The 19,978-nt window shown below is 41.7% G+C and overlaps 1 protein-coding gene and 1 pseudogene across 2 annotated transcripts in view; both read right to left on the bottom strand.

Moving 5' to 3' along the window:
* The window catches only part of LOC147029551 (vacuolar protein sorting-associated protein 33B-like), a 144,387-nt gene that overhangs the window by 69,764 nt on the left and 54,645 nt on the right, over positions 1-19,978 (bottom strand). For both annotated transcript variants that reach the window (XM_085872697.1, XM_085872698.1), the window contains exons 5-8: positions 17,767-17,860; positions 17,520-17,597; positions 6,187-6,260; positions 3,475-3,561 (exon numbers count right to left, since the gene is read on the bottom strand). In XM_085872697.1, the coding sequence (XP_085728823.1) occupies positions 3,475-3,561; positions 6,187-6,260; positions 17,520-17,597; positions 17,767-17,860 (333 nt within the window). The remainder of the gene's footprint in view (positions 1-3,474; positions 3,562-6,186; positions 6,261-17,519; positions 17,598-17,766; positions 17,861-19,978) is intronic.
* On the bottom strand, positions 12,102-13,214 carry LOC147029552 (uncharacterized; annotated as a pseudogene).

Raw genomic sequence — 19,978 nt, forward strand, 5'->3', positions numbered from 1 at the left:
GAGAATAACTATCGCTGTACAGAACAATTCATATTATCGATCGATAAAAATGATATTTAATTGATATTATAATAAATTGTTTATTTAAAATATCTTCAAATTTTGTGAGTTTTTAGTTTGTTGTGAAATATTAGGTCCTCGGGTCTCTGCCTAGTGGTGTTACAGGCTTTGGTCGTACTTCTGTTTACTACCGTAGAAAATCACAGAACCATCCGATCGACATGCTGTTAACAGTTTCAGAATCAGCTAAATTCTACAACATATGAATATGTAGACGAAACTGATCCGGCCAGCTAACGTCTACAAGATATGAATATGTAGACGAAACTGATCCGGCCAGCTAAAATCTACAAGATATGAATATGTAGACGAAACTGATCCGGCCTTTTGGATCACTTTAAAGTAGGGTGCCCTGTCATTTTTATGCGCTCTCTGGATCCTCCGAAACTCACGAATGGTACAAGTTGTGTAGTCACTAAACTACGTGGTCATGTCATCGAAGTGGAGCTACTGCGGGGCAGTCGAAGGGGAAAACCTGAATGATAATCAATGGATAAAAATGATATTATATATTGTTTAAAATACATTCATGCTATCTGTCTTTTACCATATGTTGCCAGTGACGCCCGTCGAAGACGGGCACCTTTACGAGTTACTATAAATGTCAAAGCTTGTTTCATTTCATGCAGTAACAAAAATCTGATGGTGGAACAAATAAAGGGGCGTGCCGAAATATTAATATAGATACTGCATTCCTAAATCAAATAACATTTAAAAATAAAAATAATTTCGAAACATAAAACAAATATAAATTTCAACTGGAAGGGTACTCGGTGGAGTGCATACCTCTGCCACGTAATGCCTGATCCACGAGAACATGTCGGGCTCATTACATTTTTGAAATATCATGCTACACAGTACTATATAGTTTTTGGCCCGATGTTTGAATGGTGAAGAATCACTTAAAAAAGCTAGAAGGGTACTCGGTGGAGCGCATACCTCCAGCACGTAATGCCAGATCTACGAGAACTTATCTGGCCCAATACATTTTTGAGATATCGTGAAATATATCGTTTTTGGCCATATCTCTCAATGGTTAAAAATCACTTTAAAAATTCGAGTCGTCGGATCCGGATCTTCATCAACATCTAATTAGTTCGTCCATGTCACACCCAAACATGCCCAGCAAATTTCATCCGGATCCGTTCACAACTTTTTGAGATATCTTGCACACAGAAAGACAGACAAAAACAAACAAAACACAGAGAGGGGTGAAAACATAACCAACTTCACCTTCGGTGGTAGAGGTAATAAGAATCACAGACTCACCAGTGATGGGTGTGGAAATTGTAAACTGAGAAAATAGGCAAAAAACCCATATTTATGAGATCGTGTACAAACAGTTGTATAGTTTGGAGAGACATAAAACCAACTGGATGGTTGTGTTGTTTCAACACAATGACAACTTTTTCCTTTTGAAGAATTTTGATTTTGTTACAACTAACAACAACTGCTCCCTTCAGGGCAGCCTGGGGGAGAGTGTGTGTGGTAGGGTTGTGGTGCAAAAGTATATTGTGCTGTGGCTAATAATCGCCCCTGTTTACAGCAGGGGGCACTAAACTACTTGCACTGTGGTAGACATACAGGCAAAAATTGTTAGTCATTTTCCACCGCCCCTCGCAGGGGAGGGGATGAGGGTGATTGTTCCCATGACCTGACCCTGGGTACAACCAACACGTGTGCAAAATTTGGTGGACATTGGCCCAGCTCCTTTTTTTTTCCTATGATGTTCAGACGTACGTACGAACGCACACACACACAGGCACGTGCCTCATTTAATATACAGTCGTACGATAGAATATCTGAATTCACCACACCCTACTATTTTTGTGTTTGTCCAGAAGCTATTTTGGACTAATGGGGCAACTTAGCTAAATATAGCATAACAATTGTGCATTTTGTGAGTAAAGCACCAAATTTGGCACACGAGTAGCCTATCATATTATGAACAGATTTGGATATTGGGCCATCTCAAATTCAGCCACTGATGGCTGTGGCAGCCATTTTTTACTGCCATCAAAAATTTTGAGATGGCTCAATATCCAAATCTGTTCATAATATGATAGGTTACTAGTGTGCCAAATTTGGTGCTTTCCTCACAAAATGCACAATTGTTATGCTAAGTTGCCCCACTATTATCCACCAAATGTTGTCATAATCTATCCACAACTTTTTGAAATATCATGACATGTATAGTTTTTGGCCCCATCTCTCAATGTGAAGAATCACTTTTGAAAAAAAATTAAAACTCTAAGATTTCTTTAATCCGGTGTCTGGATCTGGACCTTCACCAGAATCAAATCAATTCGGCCTTGTCACAAACCCAAACCTGTCCACCAAGTCTCGTCCAAATCCATCAATAACTTTTTGAGATATCCTGTTATGTATCGTTTTTGGCCCTCTCTCTCAATGGTGAAGAATCACTTGCAAAATTAAAAAAATTCACGCATCTCGGTCTGGATCTTCACCAAAATATAATCAGTTCGTCGTCCTTTATACCCCCAACCTGTCCACTAAGTTTTGTCCGAATCAGTCCACAAATTTTTGAGATATGCTGCTCACAGACAGACAAGCGGACAGGGGTGACAACATAACCTCCGTCCATCTTCAGTGGCAGAGGTAATTATAGTTATGATAATAAAATGGTTTTGTAATCAAACAAGATTGACAATCAATACACCATAATACAGAATTGCCAATTTTAAGTTCAAGAACCAATAAGAAGGTGAAAGCCATTTTATTACCTCTGCTGCCAAAGGTGGATGCAGGTTATGTATTCACCCAGGTTTGTCTGTTTATTTGTGAGTAAGACATCTCAAAACGTCTTGGACGGATTCGGACGAAACTCGGGGGACAGGTTGGGTGTGTGTGACAAGGACGAATTGGTATGAGTTTGGTGAAGATCCAGATCCGGATTAGTGAAATTTTAAAATTTCTTCAGTGATTCTTCACCATTGAGAGATGGGGCCAAAAACGATGCACAGCACGATATGTCAAAAAGTTTTGTACAGATTCGGAAGAAAGTTGGTGGATGAGTTTTGTCAGTGACAGGAACAAGCTGATAAGATTTTGGTTGCGATCCGGATCCGGCCTCTCAGTGGGATACAAAACGTAAACTGTTCAGCCTGGAGGAGCTGTGCGCTCCACCGAGTGATGTTCTAGTTAATGGATGTACTTACATTTCAATGGTACGGGATTAATATAAATACTCAGTTCTGTGCAGACAGGCACACAAATACACAAACACACCCAAATACAATACCTCTATTCTGGTGAAGGTAATTAATGCAAAACAAAGAATAATGATGCAACAGGAAGGAGTAACTTTGGTAACTTGTTCAATTTGAATGTTGTGAAATTGAAAAAGACAAATTACATGCCAACAATCAAATTTAAGTAGCAGATGCTACTCACATCATAGCTTGCTTGTAGAGTTTTTGCCTTGCTGCTGAGGAATGCAAACACGTTTGAGAAATGCTGGTCACAAATCTCTGCACACACCTGCAGGTGGTTACAAACTACTTAGTCATCAGTGCAGTACCATTCCCAAGCAATTGAGAAAACGTATCAATCAGTGTGGGATGCCTTGTGATAAGTAAATAAAAATTGTAAACAATATCAAAGCAAGCCTTTTGTACTCATCTCTATATTATGATAATATAATCACTGAAAAATCACAGAAGGGAATTGTTTGTAGTTATGGTCATAGACCAAATGACTACTTCAGAGTAGGGACTGCACCGAAATGAGAATGACAATTCTAAAAATGAAAATACACGAGTGCCAAATTATCTCAAAGATCTGTCTATGCAAATCATTTGTCATTATTTTCCTCCTGAGACAAGATCAGAGTCATAGCCTTGTGGACTACTTGAAGCTTCCTCAAACATTAGTCACACAAGCTTTAATTCACCGTGTCAGATACATGGCCTACACAAGGGACATTCAGAAAGTTTCTCGCCCGACACAAAACACAATCTCCATTTAATATATAAATATTCTTCAACATATACAGTACAGTCCCCCTTGAGGTCAATGCACTTGGTCCAGCACTTCTATGGCTTGACTATGCCTGTCTTATAGAAGTCCTCTATCAATCCAAACTCTAAAAGACAGCTATGACATGTCTTGTCCTGCTTGTCCACAAACTCGTTGATCACTGCAATCACCTTGTCATAATCATCAAAACTCTTCTCACAAAGCTCCTCCTTCAATTTGGGAAACCAGAAGATGTCTGAGGGAGAAAAATTTGGTGGATGGGATGATTGGGGAAACGGTTCAGTTCAAAGCCACTATTTGTCACTGTGTATGTTGAAACCTGAGCTGTGTGGTGTGATGCATTTTCATGGAGAAGCAACACTGGACTGAAATTTTCATAGCATTTGCTCTTGATGGTTTCTTGTAACTGCCATAGTCCATCAGAACAGAACTTGCCATTGATGCCCTTGCCTTTTTGGAAATATTTAGTCATGATCTCTACTTCACTGTCCCAGAAAATAAGAGCCATGACCATTCCAGCTTTCAGGGAAGCAGCCGAGTGTGCTTTCAATGCATACTCTATTGTTTGCTATTAGGATCAAAATGTTGAACCCATGAAATCCTGAATCATGATGCTATTCATAAAGTTGTCTGGGTTTGCTTGACACGACTCAACAAGCTCCCTGGAAATGTTAAGTGGAGCTCTCTTCTGTTCACCAGATCAACAATCTGGGCATCCATCTTGCTGAAACGTTTTTCATAGCCAATGTTCCAACGAGGCTGGAGTGCCCCGACCGAGTGCTGATGCCCAATGTTTCAACTATGTGCCTAACTGTTGATCCTCCATCATTCCTCAAAGTTTGATGGACTGCATCAACTTTGTCTTGTGTGGTGGCCTCCTCGGGGCATCCTGAACATGGCATCCTCAGTGCTTGATCTCCTGTGCACAAATTCAGCTGCCAAGTATTTTTTGCATAAGTGGAAATTGAAAGGGCATCATGCCCCAGTGTTGCCACCATGTCCTTCCTCATGGATTTACTTTGGGGTTATAGTCCTTTCTTTGGGGGGACACTGATGGTTTCCACAACTCTGCTTGCAATTGGAAGTACAGAGCATGAGGAGTTGGGTACATGAGATATTGAGGCAAACAATGAGATGAGACATTCTGCCTTTTCTTGAGGACTGACCGACCGACACACACACACACACACACACACACACACACACACACACACACACACACACACACACACACACACACACACACACACACACACACACACACACACACACACACACACCAGAAGTTGCCCTCTATCACGTTGTTAGACTTCCACAATGAGAGAGCAAGCTGCTTGGTCACCACTGCGTTGTCACGGCATTTAGTGTACCAGGGACGACAGGATAGATAAGATAGCCAGAGACAGGATTTTTTTTTTAATACATTGTGAGGTTCGTAGAAGAGCTGGTATAAACAGGTGCATGAGAGAGGGATGGCTTTCGTAAAAGTATTCCCAGGCAGAGTCAGTCTCATATGTAACGGAAATGGTAGCTGAATCATTTTAATAGAAGACAGCTTGGTTTCCCTTCCCATTGGCATGTGCAAAGATTTTGTTTTTTTGATTAAGAAGATTTTACAAACCTTTGTCCATGGTCTTCCCATTTCACATACTTGAGGTCAGTCAAACATCTTTGGTGTTGACATGTTGTTCTAGGTTGAGACAAAGGACAAAATTCAATTGAACTGGGCCTCACTCTTACGAGTAATAGGAACTGTCCACTTTAGGGGGGACAAAATGCCCCAAAACCTTTGTCTGTGTTCCCATTGAACAAGTGTCCACTGATTTAGGGTGAATATGCATTGCTAAACTGTTAGGAGATTGTTCAAATGTTCTGACAAATTGGATGTTTGGCAATATTGAGTTCCCGAGAGAGAAGGTCTCCTGCTGTATTGTCGAACTCCTCCCTGAACACAAGAGGACTTAAACAAAAACTAAGAAGTCAAAAGTAATAACAAGTCAGTGCTGACAGTATGACGTCACATTTTCCAAATTAGTGAAATAATACAAGCATCACAGTTATAGAGATGCAACGTCAGTTATTATTTCCTGGTTTCTCCTTTTCAGAAATCGTGAATCAATTCATCACCTTGTCACCAGATCCAAGGTTTATCTTCACATTCTTTTCAGATCCTGTAACTTCAGATCCAAACTCCACACTTCCTACACACAGACGGCAAATTGGCCAACATGTTTCGTGCAGGAAAAGCATCATTCATGCTTAAACAATAGTCCTGTTCCAAAGAACACCAGGACTTTGGCTGTCATTTACCAAAGACAAACAAAAAATTTTGGCAAGTTTTTTTTTCTTGTAAACGAGAAAATACAACCCGTCGCTTTACTGATGGGGACAATAAGGAGGGAGGGGGAGAAAGAGGGAGGGGGGAAAGGGAGAGAGAGGAGGCAGGTGTAAGGTGAGAGGGGGAGGGGAGGCAGAGAGGATGAATGAGGGGGAGCTAGGGGGGAGTTGAGGAGAGTGACAACCTCACCTTCGGGAGGGAGGGGTGCATTTTATTAGGAGGGAGGAGGAGGGGACAGAGTGAGAGAGAAGGGTGGGTGGGAGGAGGAGAAAAAAAAGACAGGTGAGGGGTGGAGGTGGGGTTAGCAAAGAGAATATGTGACGCATAATGACCGAACAAGAAAAAAAACAAAAAAAAAACTCATGTCAGAACAGCTGGACACACAACAGCACAACAGAGTTTGTGAAGTAATCTGCTGGCACATCTGCCAAAACTTTGATGTCCCAGTTCCAGAAAATGTGTGTGAAAAGGAACCAAAAGCAATGACTGAAAACATTAAAGTACTGCTCATGTATGACCTCACGATCCCATCAAGCGTGAACATCGAAAACAAAGCACTGCAACCAGATATCATACTTTAGTCTCATAGGAAGACGAGGTTATCATGCACCCCCCGGAAATATACTTCTAATCAGCGTTTCTAGATTGAAAAAAAAGTGTGTAGAAAATGATGAGCTATGTTAAAAAGTTGTCAAAATGTCCCACGTATCATTTTTATGCAAATTAGTGCCCCCATTATCGAAAAATCTAGTTTCACTATATCTCAGCCAATATTGCAGATAACTGAACAAATAAGGTGCCGAGACCCATGTTTTGAGGGTCAAAGATCATAATAAAATTCTTAAAGTGATCACATGTGTCTGTGTCATGCTCGTATGCAAATTAGTGCCGCCATTGCAAAATAATCACATTTTTACCAATTAAGAGACTCCATATTGCAGAAAAATGAACAAATTAGGTGTCAAGACCAGCGTTTCTCAACCTTTTTACCCTTGTGGAACCCTTGAAATAGTTTTCATGTCTCAGGGAACCCCTGCATAAAATTATTATATTCCATTATTAATATCTATCTCTTTTATATTTTTATCGTAGTTCAGTGGTAAATGTAATACATTTTTTTCGGATACCTGGTTGAAGGAAAAAATGACCCCCTTTTTGTCAAATTTATTGGCAATGAAAAAAAAAAAACATACTGCTCGTTTATGAGACCTCACACCGAGGTTTTAATTCACAAATAAAAAAACTTTTTTTAAATTAAAAAAAAAAAACACACCTCATGTAACTTGATCAACAAACTTAAACTAGAGGAGGAGCACTCGGTAGAGTGCAAAACCTCTGCCGCCAATACTGCTGGGTCACTTAAGTGAACCTGATATCCCAGTCATTTTTGGTCAAAACGGATCAGACTCGACTGAACCACGATTGAATAAACGAAACTAGATCGACGCGCATGTAGAAATGCCAAAAAAATAAAATTGAAAATTTTTTGAAAAAATGTTGCAAAATTTGGGGGTTTTTTTTCCTATAACAAATTATTTTTTGGTTGGAAATCACTTAAAACATGTAGAAATGCAAAAAAAAAAATTAAATATTTTTCAAATAAAATCGAAATTTTTTTGAAAAAAAAGTTGCAAAATTTTGTTATTTTTTCCTCTTACAATTTTTTTTTTTGGTTGGAAATCACTTAAAGCATGTAGAAATGCAAAAACAAAACTTCAAATATTTTTTTCAAAATGGCCGCCATAGCGGCCATATTGGACTTTGGACCAAGTCCAAAATCTAATGGCATGATCCTTCGACCATACCTAATCCCCCCCACCAAGTTTTGTCAAAATCCGTCCAGGAGTTTTTCCGAAATACTGTTCACAAACAAACAAACAAGCAGTCATAGACTGGTACTTACGAAATCATCAACTTGACCTCTGACCTTGTCTTATAAAAGCTGTCTCTAGAGAAGGTAGCGACGCAAACCAGAAGTTTCTACGATGATTCTGTACTAAACCATCAAAAATCGTAACGTCGACCGAAGCAAAAATCTCCATTTCTCCACGCAATTATTTTCTATTATTTTATCAAAGTCACAAAACCGTAATATTCGGCCATCCACCAACAATCTTTACATAATCCGACGGCTTAGTGAGTCAGGCATGCGACGATAACCTTTATTGGGATAAAAAATGACTTTTAAACACCATCTTTATCGAAAACACTGTCAGCGCGCACATGGAAAACTTTTACGTGACTCAACGATGCATCTGCTCGAGCGCGCTGCATCACGTGACGACCCGTGACGCGTCGAGTGAAATATTTTTTCTACAATCTTAAAACATCTCCAAAACATCCGATTTTTACCAGAATTTCGACAACCGAGTTTTAAGCGTCCTCGGCGATCGCAAAAACAGAAGACAAAATTAAAATCAAAGTTAAAACGAACTCGTAACGTTGAACAAAGCAAAAATACTCCATTTCTCCACATTAATTTACGGAATTATGTTTGACCTCACTGTGACCTTGACCTTTGACCGATTTTGACCAAAATCTAATCAGCACTAGCCATCACCCTCCTGAATCACGTGGTGTAATTTGACATTGGTAGCTTCTTCCGTTCTCGAGTTATCGTGCTTACAAACAAACAAACACACAAACAAACACACAAACAAGCAGTCATAGACTGGTACTTACGAAATCGTCAACTTGACCTCTGACCTTGTCTTATAAAAGCTGTCTCTAGAGAAGGTAGCGACGCAAACCAGAAGTTTCTACGATGATTCTGTACTAAACCATCAAAAATCGTAACGTCGACCGAAGCAAAAATCTCCATTTCTCCACGCATTTATTTAATATTATTTTATCAAAGTCACAAAACCGTAATATTCGGCCATCCACCAACAATCTTCACATAATCCGACGGCTTCGCGAGTCAGGCATGCGACGATAACCTTTATTGGGATAAAAAATGATTTTAAACATCATCTTTATCGAAAACACCGTCAGCGCGCGCACGGAAAACCTTAACGTAACTCAACGATGCGTCTGCTCGAGTGCACTGCATCATGGGATGACCCGTGACGCGTCGAGTGAAATATTTTTTATACAATCTTAAAACGTCTCCAAAACATCCGATTTTTACCAGAATTTCGACAACCGAGTTTTAAGCGTCCGAAGCGATCGCAAAAACTGAAGACAAAATTAAAATCGAAGTTAAAACGAACTCGTAACGTCGAGCGAAGCAAAAATACTCCATTTCTCCACGTGAATTTACGGAATTATGTTTGACCTCACTGTGACCTTGACCTTTGACCGATTTTGACCGAAATCTAATCAGCACTAGCCATCACCATCCTGAATCACGTGGTGTAATTTGACATTGGTAGCTTCTTCCGTCCTCGAGTTATCGTGCCTACAAACAAACAAACAAACAAGCAGTCATAGACTGGTACTTACGAAATCGTCAACTTGACCTCTGACCTTGTCTAATAAAAGCTGTCTCTTGAGAAGGTAGCGACACAAACCAGAAGTTTCTGCGATGATTCTGTACCAAACCATCAAAAAGCAAATGTTTTGGATGTTTGACCTCACTGTGATCTTGACCTTTGACCGATTTTGACCAAAATCTAATCAGCGCTAGGCACCACCCTCCTGGATCACATGGTGTAATTTGACATTGGTAGCTTCTTCCGTTCTCGAGTTATCATGCCTACAAACAAACAAACAAACAAACAAACAAACAGAAACGGAAGGCATCAATATACTTACGAAATCTTTAGATTTCATAAGTCACAAACAGAAATGGAAGGCATCAATATACTTAAGAAATCTTTAGATTTCGTAAGTAACAAACTAACAAACAAACAAACAAACAAGCAGTCATAGATTGGTACTTACGAAATCGTCAACTTGACCTCTGACCTTGTCTAATAAAAGCTGTCTCTCGAGAAAGTAGCGATGCAAACCAGAAGTTTCTACGATGATTCTGTACCACACCATCAGAAATTGAATGTTTTGGATGTTTGACCTCAATGTGACCTTGACCTTTGACCAATTTTGACCAAAATCTAATCAGTGCTCGCCATCACCCTCCTGAATCACGTGGTGTAATTTGACATTGATAGCTTCTTCCGTTCTCGAGTTATCTGTACCAAACCATCAAAAATCGAATGTTTGACCTCACTGTGACCTTGACATTTGACCGATTTTGACCAAAATCTAATCAGCACTCGCCATCACCCTCCTGAATCACGTGGTGTAATTTGACATTGGTAGCTTCTTCCGTTCTCGAGTTATCTGTTCCAAACCATCAAAAATCGAATGTTTGACCTCACCGTGACCTTGACCTTTGACAGATTTTGACCAAAATCTAATCAGTGCTAGCCACCACCCTCCTGAATCATGTGGTGCAATTTGACATTGGTAGCTTCTTCCGTTCTCGAGTTATCATTTTTTGGATGTTTGACCTCACTGTGACCTTGATCTTTGACCGATTTTGACCAAAATATAATCAGCACTAGCCATCACCCTCCTGAATCACGTGGTGTAATTTGACATTGGTAGCTTCTTCCGTTCTCGAGTTATCTGTACCAAACCATCAAAAATCGGATATTTGACCTCACTGTGACCTTGCCCTTTGACCGATTTCGACCAAAATCTAATCAGCACTTGCCATCACCCTTCTGAATCACGTGGTGTAATTTGACATTGGTAGCTTCTTCCGTTCTCGAGTTATCATGCCTACAAACAAACAAACAAACAAACAAACAAACAAACATACAAACAAACAAAAACGGAAGTCATCAATATACTTACGAAATCTTTAGATTTCGTAAGTAACAAACAAACAGAAATGGAAGTGATCAATATACTTACAAAATCTTTGGATTCCGTAAGTAACAAACAGACAGGGGTGAAAACATTAACCTGGCAGAGATTAATAAAGCTGAAGCAATAAAGGTAAACAGAAGAACTAACCTAGAGAGAGAGAGAGAGAGAGAGAGAGAGAGAGAGAGAGAGAGAGAGAGAGAGAGAGAGAGAGAGAGAGAGACAGAGAGACAGAGAGAGACAGAGAGAGACAGAGAGAGACAGAGAGAGACAGAGAGAGACAGAGAGAGACAGAGACAGAGACAGAGACAGAGACAGAGACAGAGACAGAGACAGAGACAGAGACAGAGACAGAGACAGAGACAGAGACAGAGACAGAGAGAGACAGAGAGAGACAGAGAGAGAGAGAGAGAGAGAGAGAGAGAGAGAGAGAGAGAGAGAGAGAGAGAGAGAGAGAGAGAGAGAGAGAGACAGACAGACACACTGCGCTAGGAAGCACAGAGAAGAGATAGATGGACACCGTGCGTGCGTCCCGTACTTGAGTCAGTCACTCAATGATACACGAATCCGCCGCGTACAGGACGTCCACTAACCAGTGAGAGTGGTTTCACCCTGGCGCCATATAGACATCGTTAAATACATTCCCTATGGTTGTTATAATTGTAAATAATATAAGAGGTTGAAGCCTCTATTATAATCACCAAGGAGTTTCCAACAATATGCTGTACGTGTATCGTAAAATTACGAATATTAAATCAAACAAAAACTACTCAAAAATACATTAGCCTATTTATTACTGTTTCTCGCGGAACCCCTAGCGACCTCTTGCGGAACCCTAGGGTTCCGGGGAACCCCGGTTGAGAAACACTGGTCGAGACAGATGTTGTGTTTTTAACCAATGTTTATTTATTTTGTAGTCCAAGGGTCAAACATCATAATAGAACTCTTCTTCTCTTTCCTATTCCAGATATACAGTCAGGTAAATGGTTCTCCACTCTGAATCACTCAATCACAGACTCACGACTCTGTCCATACATCAGACAGGTGAATTGCTCCAACTGCCTCAGCACCTCAGGCTTGACATTCCAGTAGTCACCGAGTTGACTGAACGCCTTGTGAAACCTGGGGTTCTTCTCCAGCCTTTTCAAGGGCCCCACCTTCCCATTCCCTTTGAAGGCACTGGCACAGTCTTCTCCGTTGAACACATAAAACCCAAGAAGAGTGGCGCAGTAGTCTTCTCCCAGGGATTCCACAAGCTCAGAGAGGTTGAGAAGTTGTCGATGTTTCCCTGACCCCGTATCCAGGTATACAGTCAGCTTGATGGCATGAGCATGGTAGAGAAGAATCATGAAGATATCTGTGTCAGGTGTTCTGACCACAGCATTCTTGTATCCAAGAGCAGCAGCATAATGGAGGTGCAGTACCACCCTCGTATCAGTCTCTTCCTGGTTGCTGTAGATTGTGGGGAGCTCACGCACCTCAACCTGAAACACAAAGGGGCATTGCACTTCAGTCACCACCAATGTGAGATCGAGACAAAAATCACAGATAATCACTTATAGTTTACCAATTTTACAAATATTTAAATACAAGACCGAAATAAAAAAAATCGCATCACCAATCACCAAGAAGCACGTTGGCAATATTATTTAAGGTAATCCTGGTAATAATAATTAATAATAATATGGGTTTTCAATTTTCCTTGCCATTCAATGAGACAAGATGGTGGGCTCTCCCCTCCACGATCAGCACTGCCATCTCTGTTCTCTTCAGCTTTGAAGCTGCCTGTTGGTCACTCCATACTCGCAGCAGGAGCTGGCAGATCTGATTTTGGTTGTCGTCATTTGCAAGGAACATCTTGAAGTCATATGGCTTCCTTCCTCGTCACTGGTCCAGCCAAAATGATCTTCTCTGAGCTGCCACGCCTCAACCTCTCCTGCGCTTTGATAGATTCCGGGTGGTAACTGTCAGTCGAGAACAAGAAGTGCTTCTTGGTGATCAACTAGCATATCAAGCACCCCAAAAATATCATGCAAATGACCAAAAAAAGCTGGAGAAGAACCCCAGGTTTCACAAGGCGTTCAGTCAACTCGGTGACTAATGGAATGTCAAGCCTGAGGTGCTGAGGCAGTTGGAGCAATTAACCTGTCTGATGTATGGACAGAGTCGTGAGTCTTCAGTGGACGTCGTCCGTGCCAAGTTGCTACGCAAAATGGTTGGGGAGGACAAGACACTCACTTCAAAGTCTAAGGTCGACCTGGCTCACCTTCCTCCATTCCACTCTGCTCTGAAGCCGCACGTTCAACGTGTGAACCACCGTGTCGCCTTGTACAAGCGAGCTGATGAAGCTATTCTGGAAAAGCCAAAACCCTATGATGAGGGGCAAGGATGGATGAGGACTGATGAAGGAGTGTTGAAACAAGTATGGTCCTGCGGTCCTGTCCTACCAACCTCACTAGTTGATCTCCTGGACACTGGAGAGCGTGAACAGGAAGAGGAGGAAGAGGGAGGAGAGGACGAGTTGGACTCTGATGATTTCATTGAAAACGATGAGTGATTCATAGTGGAGAAGCATTTACCTGACTTTATCTGGAATGGGAAAGAGAAGAAGAGTTCTATTATGATGTTTGACCCTTGTACTATAAAATAAATAAACATTGGTTAAAAACACATCTGTCGAGACACCTAATTTGTTCAGTTTTCTGCAATATGGAGTCTCTTAATTGGTAGAAATGTGATTATTTTGTAATGGCGGCACTAATTTGCATACTAGCATGACACAGACACATGTGATCACTTTAATAATAGTTTTATTATGATCTTTGACCCTCAAAACATGGGTCTTGACACCTTATTTGTTCAGTTATCTGCAATATTGGCTGAGATATAGTGAAACTAGATTTTTCGATAATGGGGGCACCAATTTGCATAAAAATGATACGTGGGACATTTTGACAACTTTTTAACAGAGCTCATCCATTTCTACACGCTTTTTCCAATCGAGAAACACTGATTAGAAGTATATTTCACACACACACACACACACACACACACACACACACACACACACACACACACACACACACACACACACACACGCAGAAGTTAAGCCTTGACTGCCTGCTCAGTTGATGATTCTGTGTTTTGGGTTCACGGATCAGAACGTCCCCCATTGCGCGCTCGCGCGCACGCACGCACGCACACACACACACACACACACACACACACACACACACACACACACACACACACACACACACACACACACACACACACACACACACACACACACACACACACACACACACACACACACACACACACACACGCAGAAGTTAAGCCTTGACTGCCTGCTCAGTTGATGATTCTGTGTTTTGGGTTCACGGATCAGAACGTCCCCCATTGCGCGCGCGCGCACACACACACACACACACACACACACACACACACACACACACACACACACACACACACACACACACACACACACACACACACACACACACACACACACACACACACACACATACACACACACCGTTTATGGTAATATAGTTTATCTATGTACAAACGCATAAAATACATAAAAACGACAAACACAAATATTTACCTTTAAACAAAGTTCTTTGAAAGAGGAATTAAAGTGGGAAATTAACAAAATTCAATTGAAAAATATATCAAGACACAGAACATAAAATGTTGATCTACACTCTCTGCCTTCACAGCAAGATAATGACAAGCACGTGATCATATGGACCTCATTGTGTTTTTGTATATGTATCGATGTCGAAGTGAGGGGTGGATTATATTAGATCGCACAAAAGGTGAAACAAAACGATGTCATGTAAAATATAATTGCACATTTTTAGTGGATGAGACAACTCCCAAGATACCAACCGCACGGCACCGCAGGGCCCAACACAGGCGGAAATGTACGTTTGTCTCATCGATGTTCCCTTGAGAGCACGGATACTTTTACCAAAACGAACAACCAAGCAGCTTGGAGAGCGCTCGCCAAGTGGCTTAAGCACTCGAGCAAGCACTCCAACAAAACGATTGTTAAGAAACGACTAGCTTGGCATGTGATTAGCAACACATTTAACATACACCTCCTGGAGACGCCCGAAATGTCAAGCCACGAATGCTGGCATTTCCGAATCATTGCAATATACCCAGCGATTCGGAGCTATGAAGAACAGGAATTGGATAATATGAGTGAGAAAAGTGAAAACAACAACTTTATCATTAAGAAATCATTGCGGCCTGATCCAAGTAAGGCCATGGTTGAGCAGGCCAAAAAACATGGCGGCTTCAGATCCCAGCGAGGTTATCAAGGAAACACCTAAAGACCCAGAAAGCGAGGTGGCCGAGGATCGCCTGATGAAGGATATAATTAAATAAGGCCGTTGATTATCTTCAAAAGGGATGTTTTAATTAACCCAAACATCCAATTTTCACTCTTACACTTCCTTGGAGTTTTCTTTGTGTACATGCAAAGTTTCAAACTGCTTGGTTTGATGGTTCTGGAGTTATGGAGGAGACACACACATTGCCTTTTATTCGTATAGATTCACCAAAAAGGTAACTTGGACGAAGGTTATCAAATATGCACAAACTTGTAGTGCAAGCACAAAGGCATGAATGTGTTTGCACTTATTTTCTTGCTACTAGCAAAGACATTCCATCTGATATGTCGAGACTATTTTTATTTTTAATAATCGCGAGTTCATCAAAACGTAAAGACCAATGGAAGGATCAGATGGGAGAATAGAGTGGAAAAAAGTGGAATGCTTCAAATGAAGAGAAACAAAATGAGAGTTAGCAGGAGGGCTGAGACAAAGATGGCTGGGGAAGCAGAAATGGCATCACATTGAGTTTGGTGAAAATGGGAAGCACACATGCAACCACAGGTACACATGTAACTATGGGTTATTCTGAGATTAAACAGAATAATATAGTACAGTGAGTAAAGGTATTCAAAAAAAACTGTTCAGTTATATGTTTTTTTAAATGAAGTCTTTTGACATTAGACACGAGAAAAAGGCAACCAAGGTCTTTCCACAAAGAAAGAAAATAAATGCACTCAATTATCACCATGAAATTGACTTTTGTTTTTCATTTTTTATACATGGTCGAAGGCTCATAATGGAGCTGCGCATGCACGCACGCATGCACACACGCACACACTGAAGAGACAAACACTTAACACAGCCACTGAGCTTACGGAAGTGCTGTCACTTCCCAGAATACTCTGGGTAACATCAACGTCACAACGGTGTCGCTTTTCTCTCCGCACTCAGCGTGACATTTCCTCAAGAGGAAGTTCCTTCTCCCCATGGATGCCAACCTCCGGGGTTGGCATCTATGAGGAGGAGTTAACCATGCAATACATTTTGTAAAACTTAAAATGTCCATAAAATGTCAAATAGCCTAATGTTTCTCTGTGCACTGTGATTATTTCCACTCCCAAAGGGAGAGCATCTTATGATCTGATAATTAATCACAGATCTCAAATATCTCAATGTTTAGATGCAACAATGAAAAAAGAACAACAAAGAAAACACATACGATTTGAAATATACCATTTTTTGGCGTGGAAGTAGATACCTTTTCCCACAAAAGTCCGGGCCTCGACTTGTACTCAGAATCGACTTATCTTTGGTTTAAGACATTGAATTGCATAAATGGAAAAAATTGAAAGTGTGATATTTCTGAGATAAATTGTAAAATTGTTAATGGAAAACAAAATATAGAAACCATTTACCAGAATTTTGCCAATTGGGTGAGCAATTGAACGTAAATCCGCTCACTGGTGCATGCAAAATTATCCAATCAACAACGAGCACGCGCTCACCAATTACACTTGATCCATCCTTTTCAATCCGAATCATATGTATCCATCCTTACTAGGTCATCTCAAAATGATAACAAACATGTGAAAAACTATTTACATTCCTAATTTATACAAAAGTTCATCCCACAAAGTAGTTCAAATAATTTGCACAAAGCAGCTCCTTGCTATTCAAGACCCTTGAAGTACCATTGGCAGCGATGCGTTGTGAGTGTCAGGAATGAATTAACTTAACCTCTATTGCTCTGACCGATTGACAGTTTTGCTAACTACCACAGTTGATCTCACTTCATCTTATACTCCAAATTGACTCATCTAAGAATGAAGGAAAGGAAAATGGGAAAATTAGCCAATTTGACTTCTTCGCCAAAAATACGACATGCTCTTCAAAGTGAAGAGTATCAGGTCAAAGGCTGCAATTCTTACCGTCTATGTGATTTTAGTCACTACACTTACCACATTTTATGGTGAAGACGTCGTCCAGCAAACCCTGAAAAGTCACTTGAGAACAAAGGGGTGTCACAAAATCCACATCTGCACAACAGGCATATAATGGCAGCAAATAATCAGGGGGGGGGTTGAAATTCACAATTATTATAGAAAGTGCCAAGTATTGGTGTTGCATTTACAAGAAAACTTCTTTCACACAAAATAAATTTTAAGAAGAAAATAAATAAATAAATAAATAAACAAATAACCTTACCTCGATCGATGAGAAATAAACTCCAATTGTTGCCTTTCCGATTTGTACCCTGTTCAAGATCACCTGAAAATGTCTCCATCAATCCATTTACCATCTGCAATGATAAGAATGTTAAAGCATAACCAAATGCATTGCACCTTAATCTTTCAAGTAGTGGTGAATTGTTCAGCCCAAAATAATCTATACTATAAGAGAACTGTGTGTGTGTGTGTGTGTGTGTGTGTGTGTGTGTGTGTGTGTGTGTGTGTGTGTGTGTGTGTGTGTGTGTGTGTGTGTGTGTGTGTGTGTGTGTGTGTGTGTGTGTGTGTGTGAGAGAGATATGTATAATGAGTGTATAATCACATATTAATGTGTGTGAAAATAATATGTACTAGACAACCCGTGAACCCGTCGGGTTCCCGTTGTGACAGTGGTTGATAAAAAAAAAATCATTTCAAATAAAAAAGAAAAAAAAGATAGCTCCAGCAAACTATACCGCTGAGGTTGTTTGCATTGATCAAATTCTCCCGAAGAGTATTTGACTGAATTGGGAATTGATATTTTAATAATTTTTTCGTTGCCCGATTTGAACGAAACTTGATAGTACACACCGCAGGAGAATGGTGAGTAAAGTGGCCCTAAAATGTATGCACTATCGTGTACCATTTTGGCTGTATTTCGGGAACATACATACATACTGTTGTGGGCCGGGGGTCGGGTGAGAAGACCACTGGGGGGGGGAGCTATCTCGGCTCCCACCAGACCCCCGGGATTGTAGGCCGTCACACACGGATAATTCCGCGACGCGGCGGGTAACTTAACCGACCGTGGACACCAATAACTCAACCGTGTGACCTTGGGTCCTCCCGTCTATGGGTTATTCGGGTTACCGAATTAATCACGTAATTTAATTCCGGTGAACACGCCCTCTGTACGCCTTGTCCGAAACGGATCACTCTACCGGGTCGGATCACTTTACCGGATCGGATGCAGCCGAGCGACTGCCAAGGACATACCGGCAAAAAGGAACGGATCGTTGGGAATAAAGTCCCGGCTAAGCTGGGATTCGGACCATGCTGGATCAATGAAAGAAACCACAAAGATGAGCTGGGAACATTTCTAATAATAATTTATTAACAATAGGCGAGGAATGGTATTGTGGCACAATCAAGATTTATTGGGGTGTGTTGTGCAGAGATTGAGGAGAGAGGTGTGGTGCAGCAAATAAATAAGCAACTTACAAAAGCGGACACAGAGCAGACTTAACGCAAAAGGAATAACAATAATAATGATAACAATAACGATCTTCTGCAGTCTTACTTAAACAGACGCGCCAGGACACACACAGACACGCACACACAGACACAAAAACCCGATGAAGAGGGAGTATTGAGACAAGAAGGGAGAGGAGTTGAGGCCACGATCTCGGTACCTTTGTACTTAAATTGCCCGAATGCATCACCAGTATGTTTCGGGGGGGATGCTCCGTGGTGCGGTACCCGACAGCTTGCGCGTCGTCTCTGGCTTCAGCAGCGTGTATGGAGACCGTGTTTGTGAAGGAGGGGCTTGAGTGGAGAAGGGGCGGAGTCCAGAGTGTGTGGATGGAGTGGTAGGTGGGATCAGGTAGGCAGGTGGGGTCAACGTCATGTGGGCGGAGACGAGGAGGTGGAGTCCAGGCAGCAGGAGGCAGGTCGTGGCGATGTCGACGAGGGCGAGGCGAGAGAGAGAAAGGCAGAGGGACCACTCCGACCGCAGCGCAGGGCGGGCGGCCACCCCGAAGCGAATCGTCATCACCTGAATCAGGCGCACCGATTGTCCCGGACCCCTCACGCGGACCGCTAACTTTGGCCGGAAACCGCACCACTTCGTTTCTGGCAAGGTCATCTCAGACAGCGAAAATATTCCTCTCCGACCCCACGACATGACACGAAATCGCCCACACCGAAATTGGCGCGCGGATCGCCCTGCAAAAAACCCCGGGCCATGCCCTGGCGACCGGCCGAGGGTCCCGCATGCCCGCTCGGGTGTCCGACCAGCGCCGATCAATGCGCCCGCTCCGCGCTCACCAACGTGGCCCGCACTGTACAACATCCCCCTGCTCGATCGCAGCTTTGCTGGCCGTAGAGACGAGAAGACGTTCACCATTCATGGGGAATCCGTGCTGCCGGCCAGGGCAGAAGGTACATTGTTATGGATAAATCCAAGCATGTTTCACGCAGCACGCGCGGATCCG

This window comes from Eptatretus burgeri, chromosome 3 (assembly GCF_056783735.1).
Source record: "Eptatretus burgeri isolate ZD-2024b chromosome 3, Ebu_testis_v1, whole genome shotgun sequence".
NCBI lineage: Eukaryota > Metazoa > Chordata > Myxini > Myxiniformes > Myxinidae > Eptatretus > Eptatretus burgeri.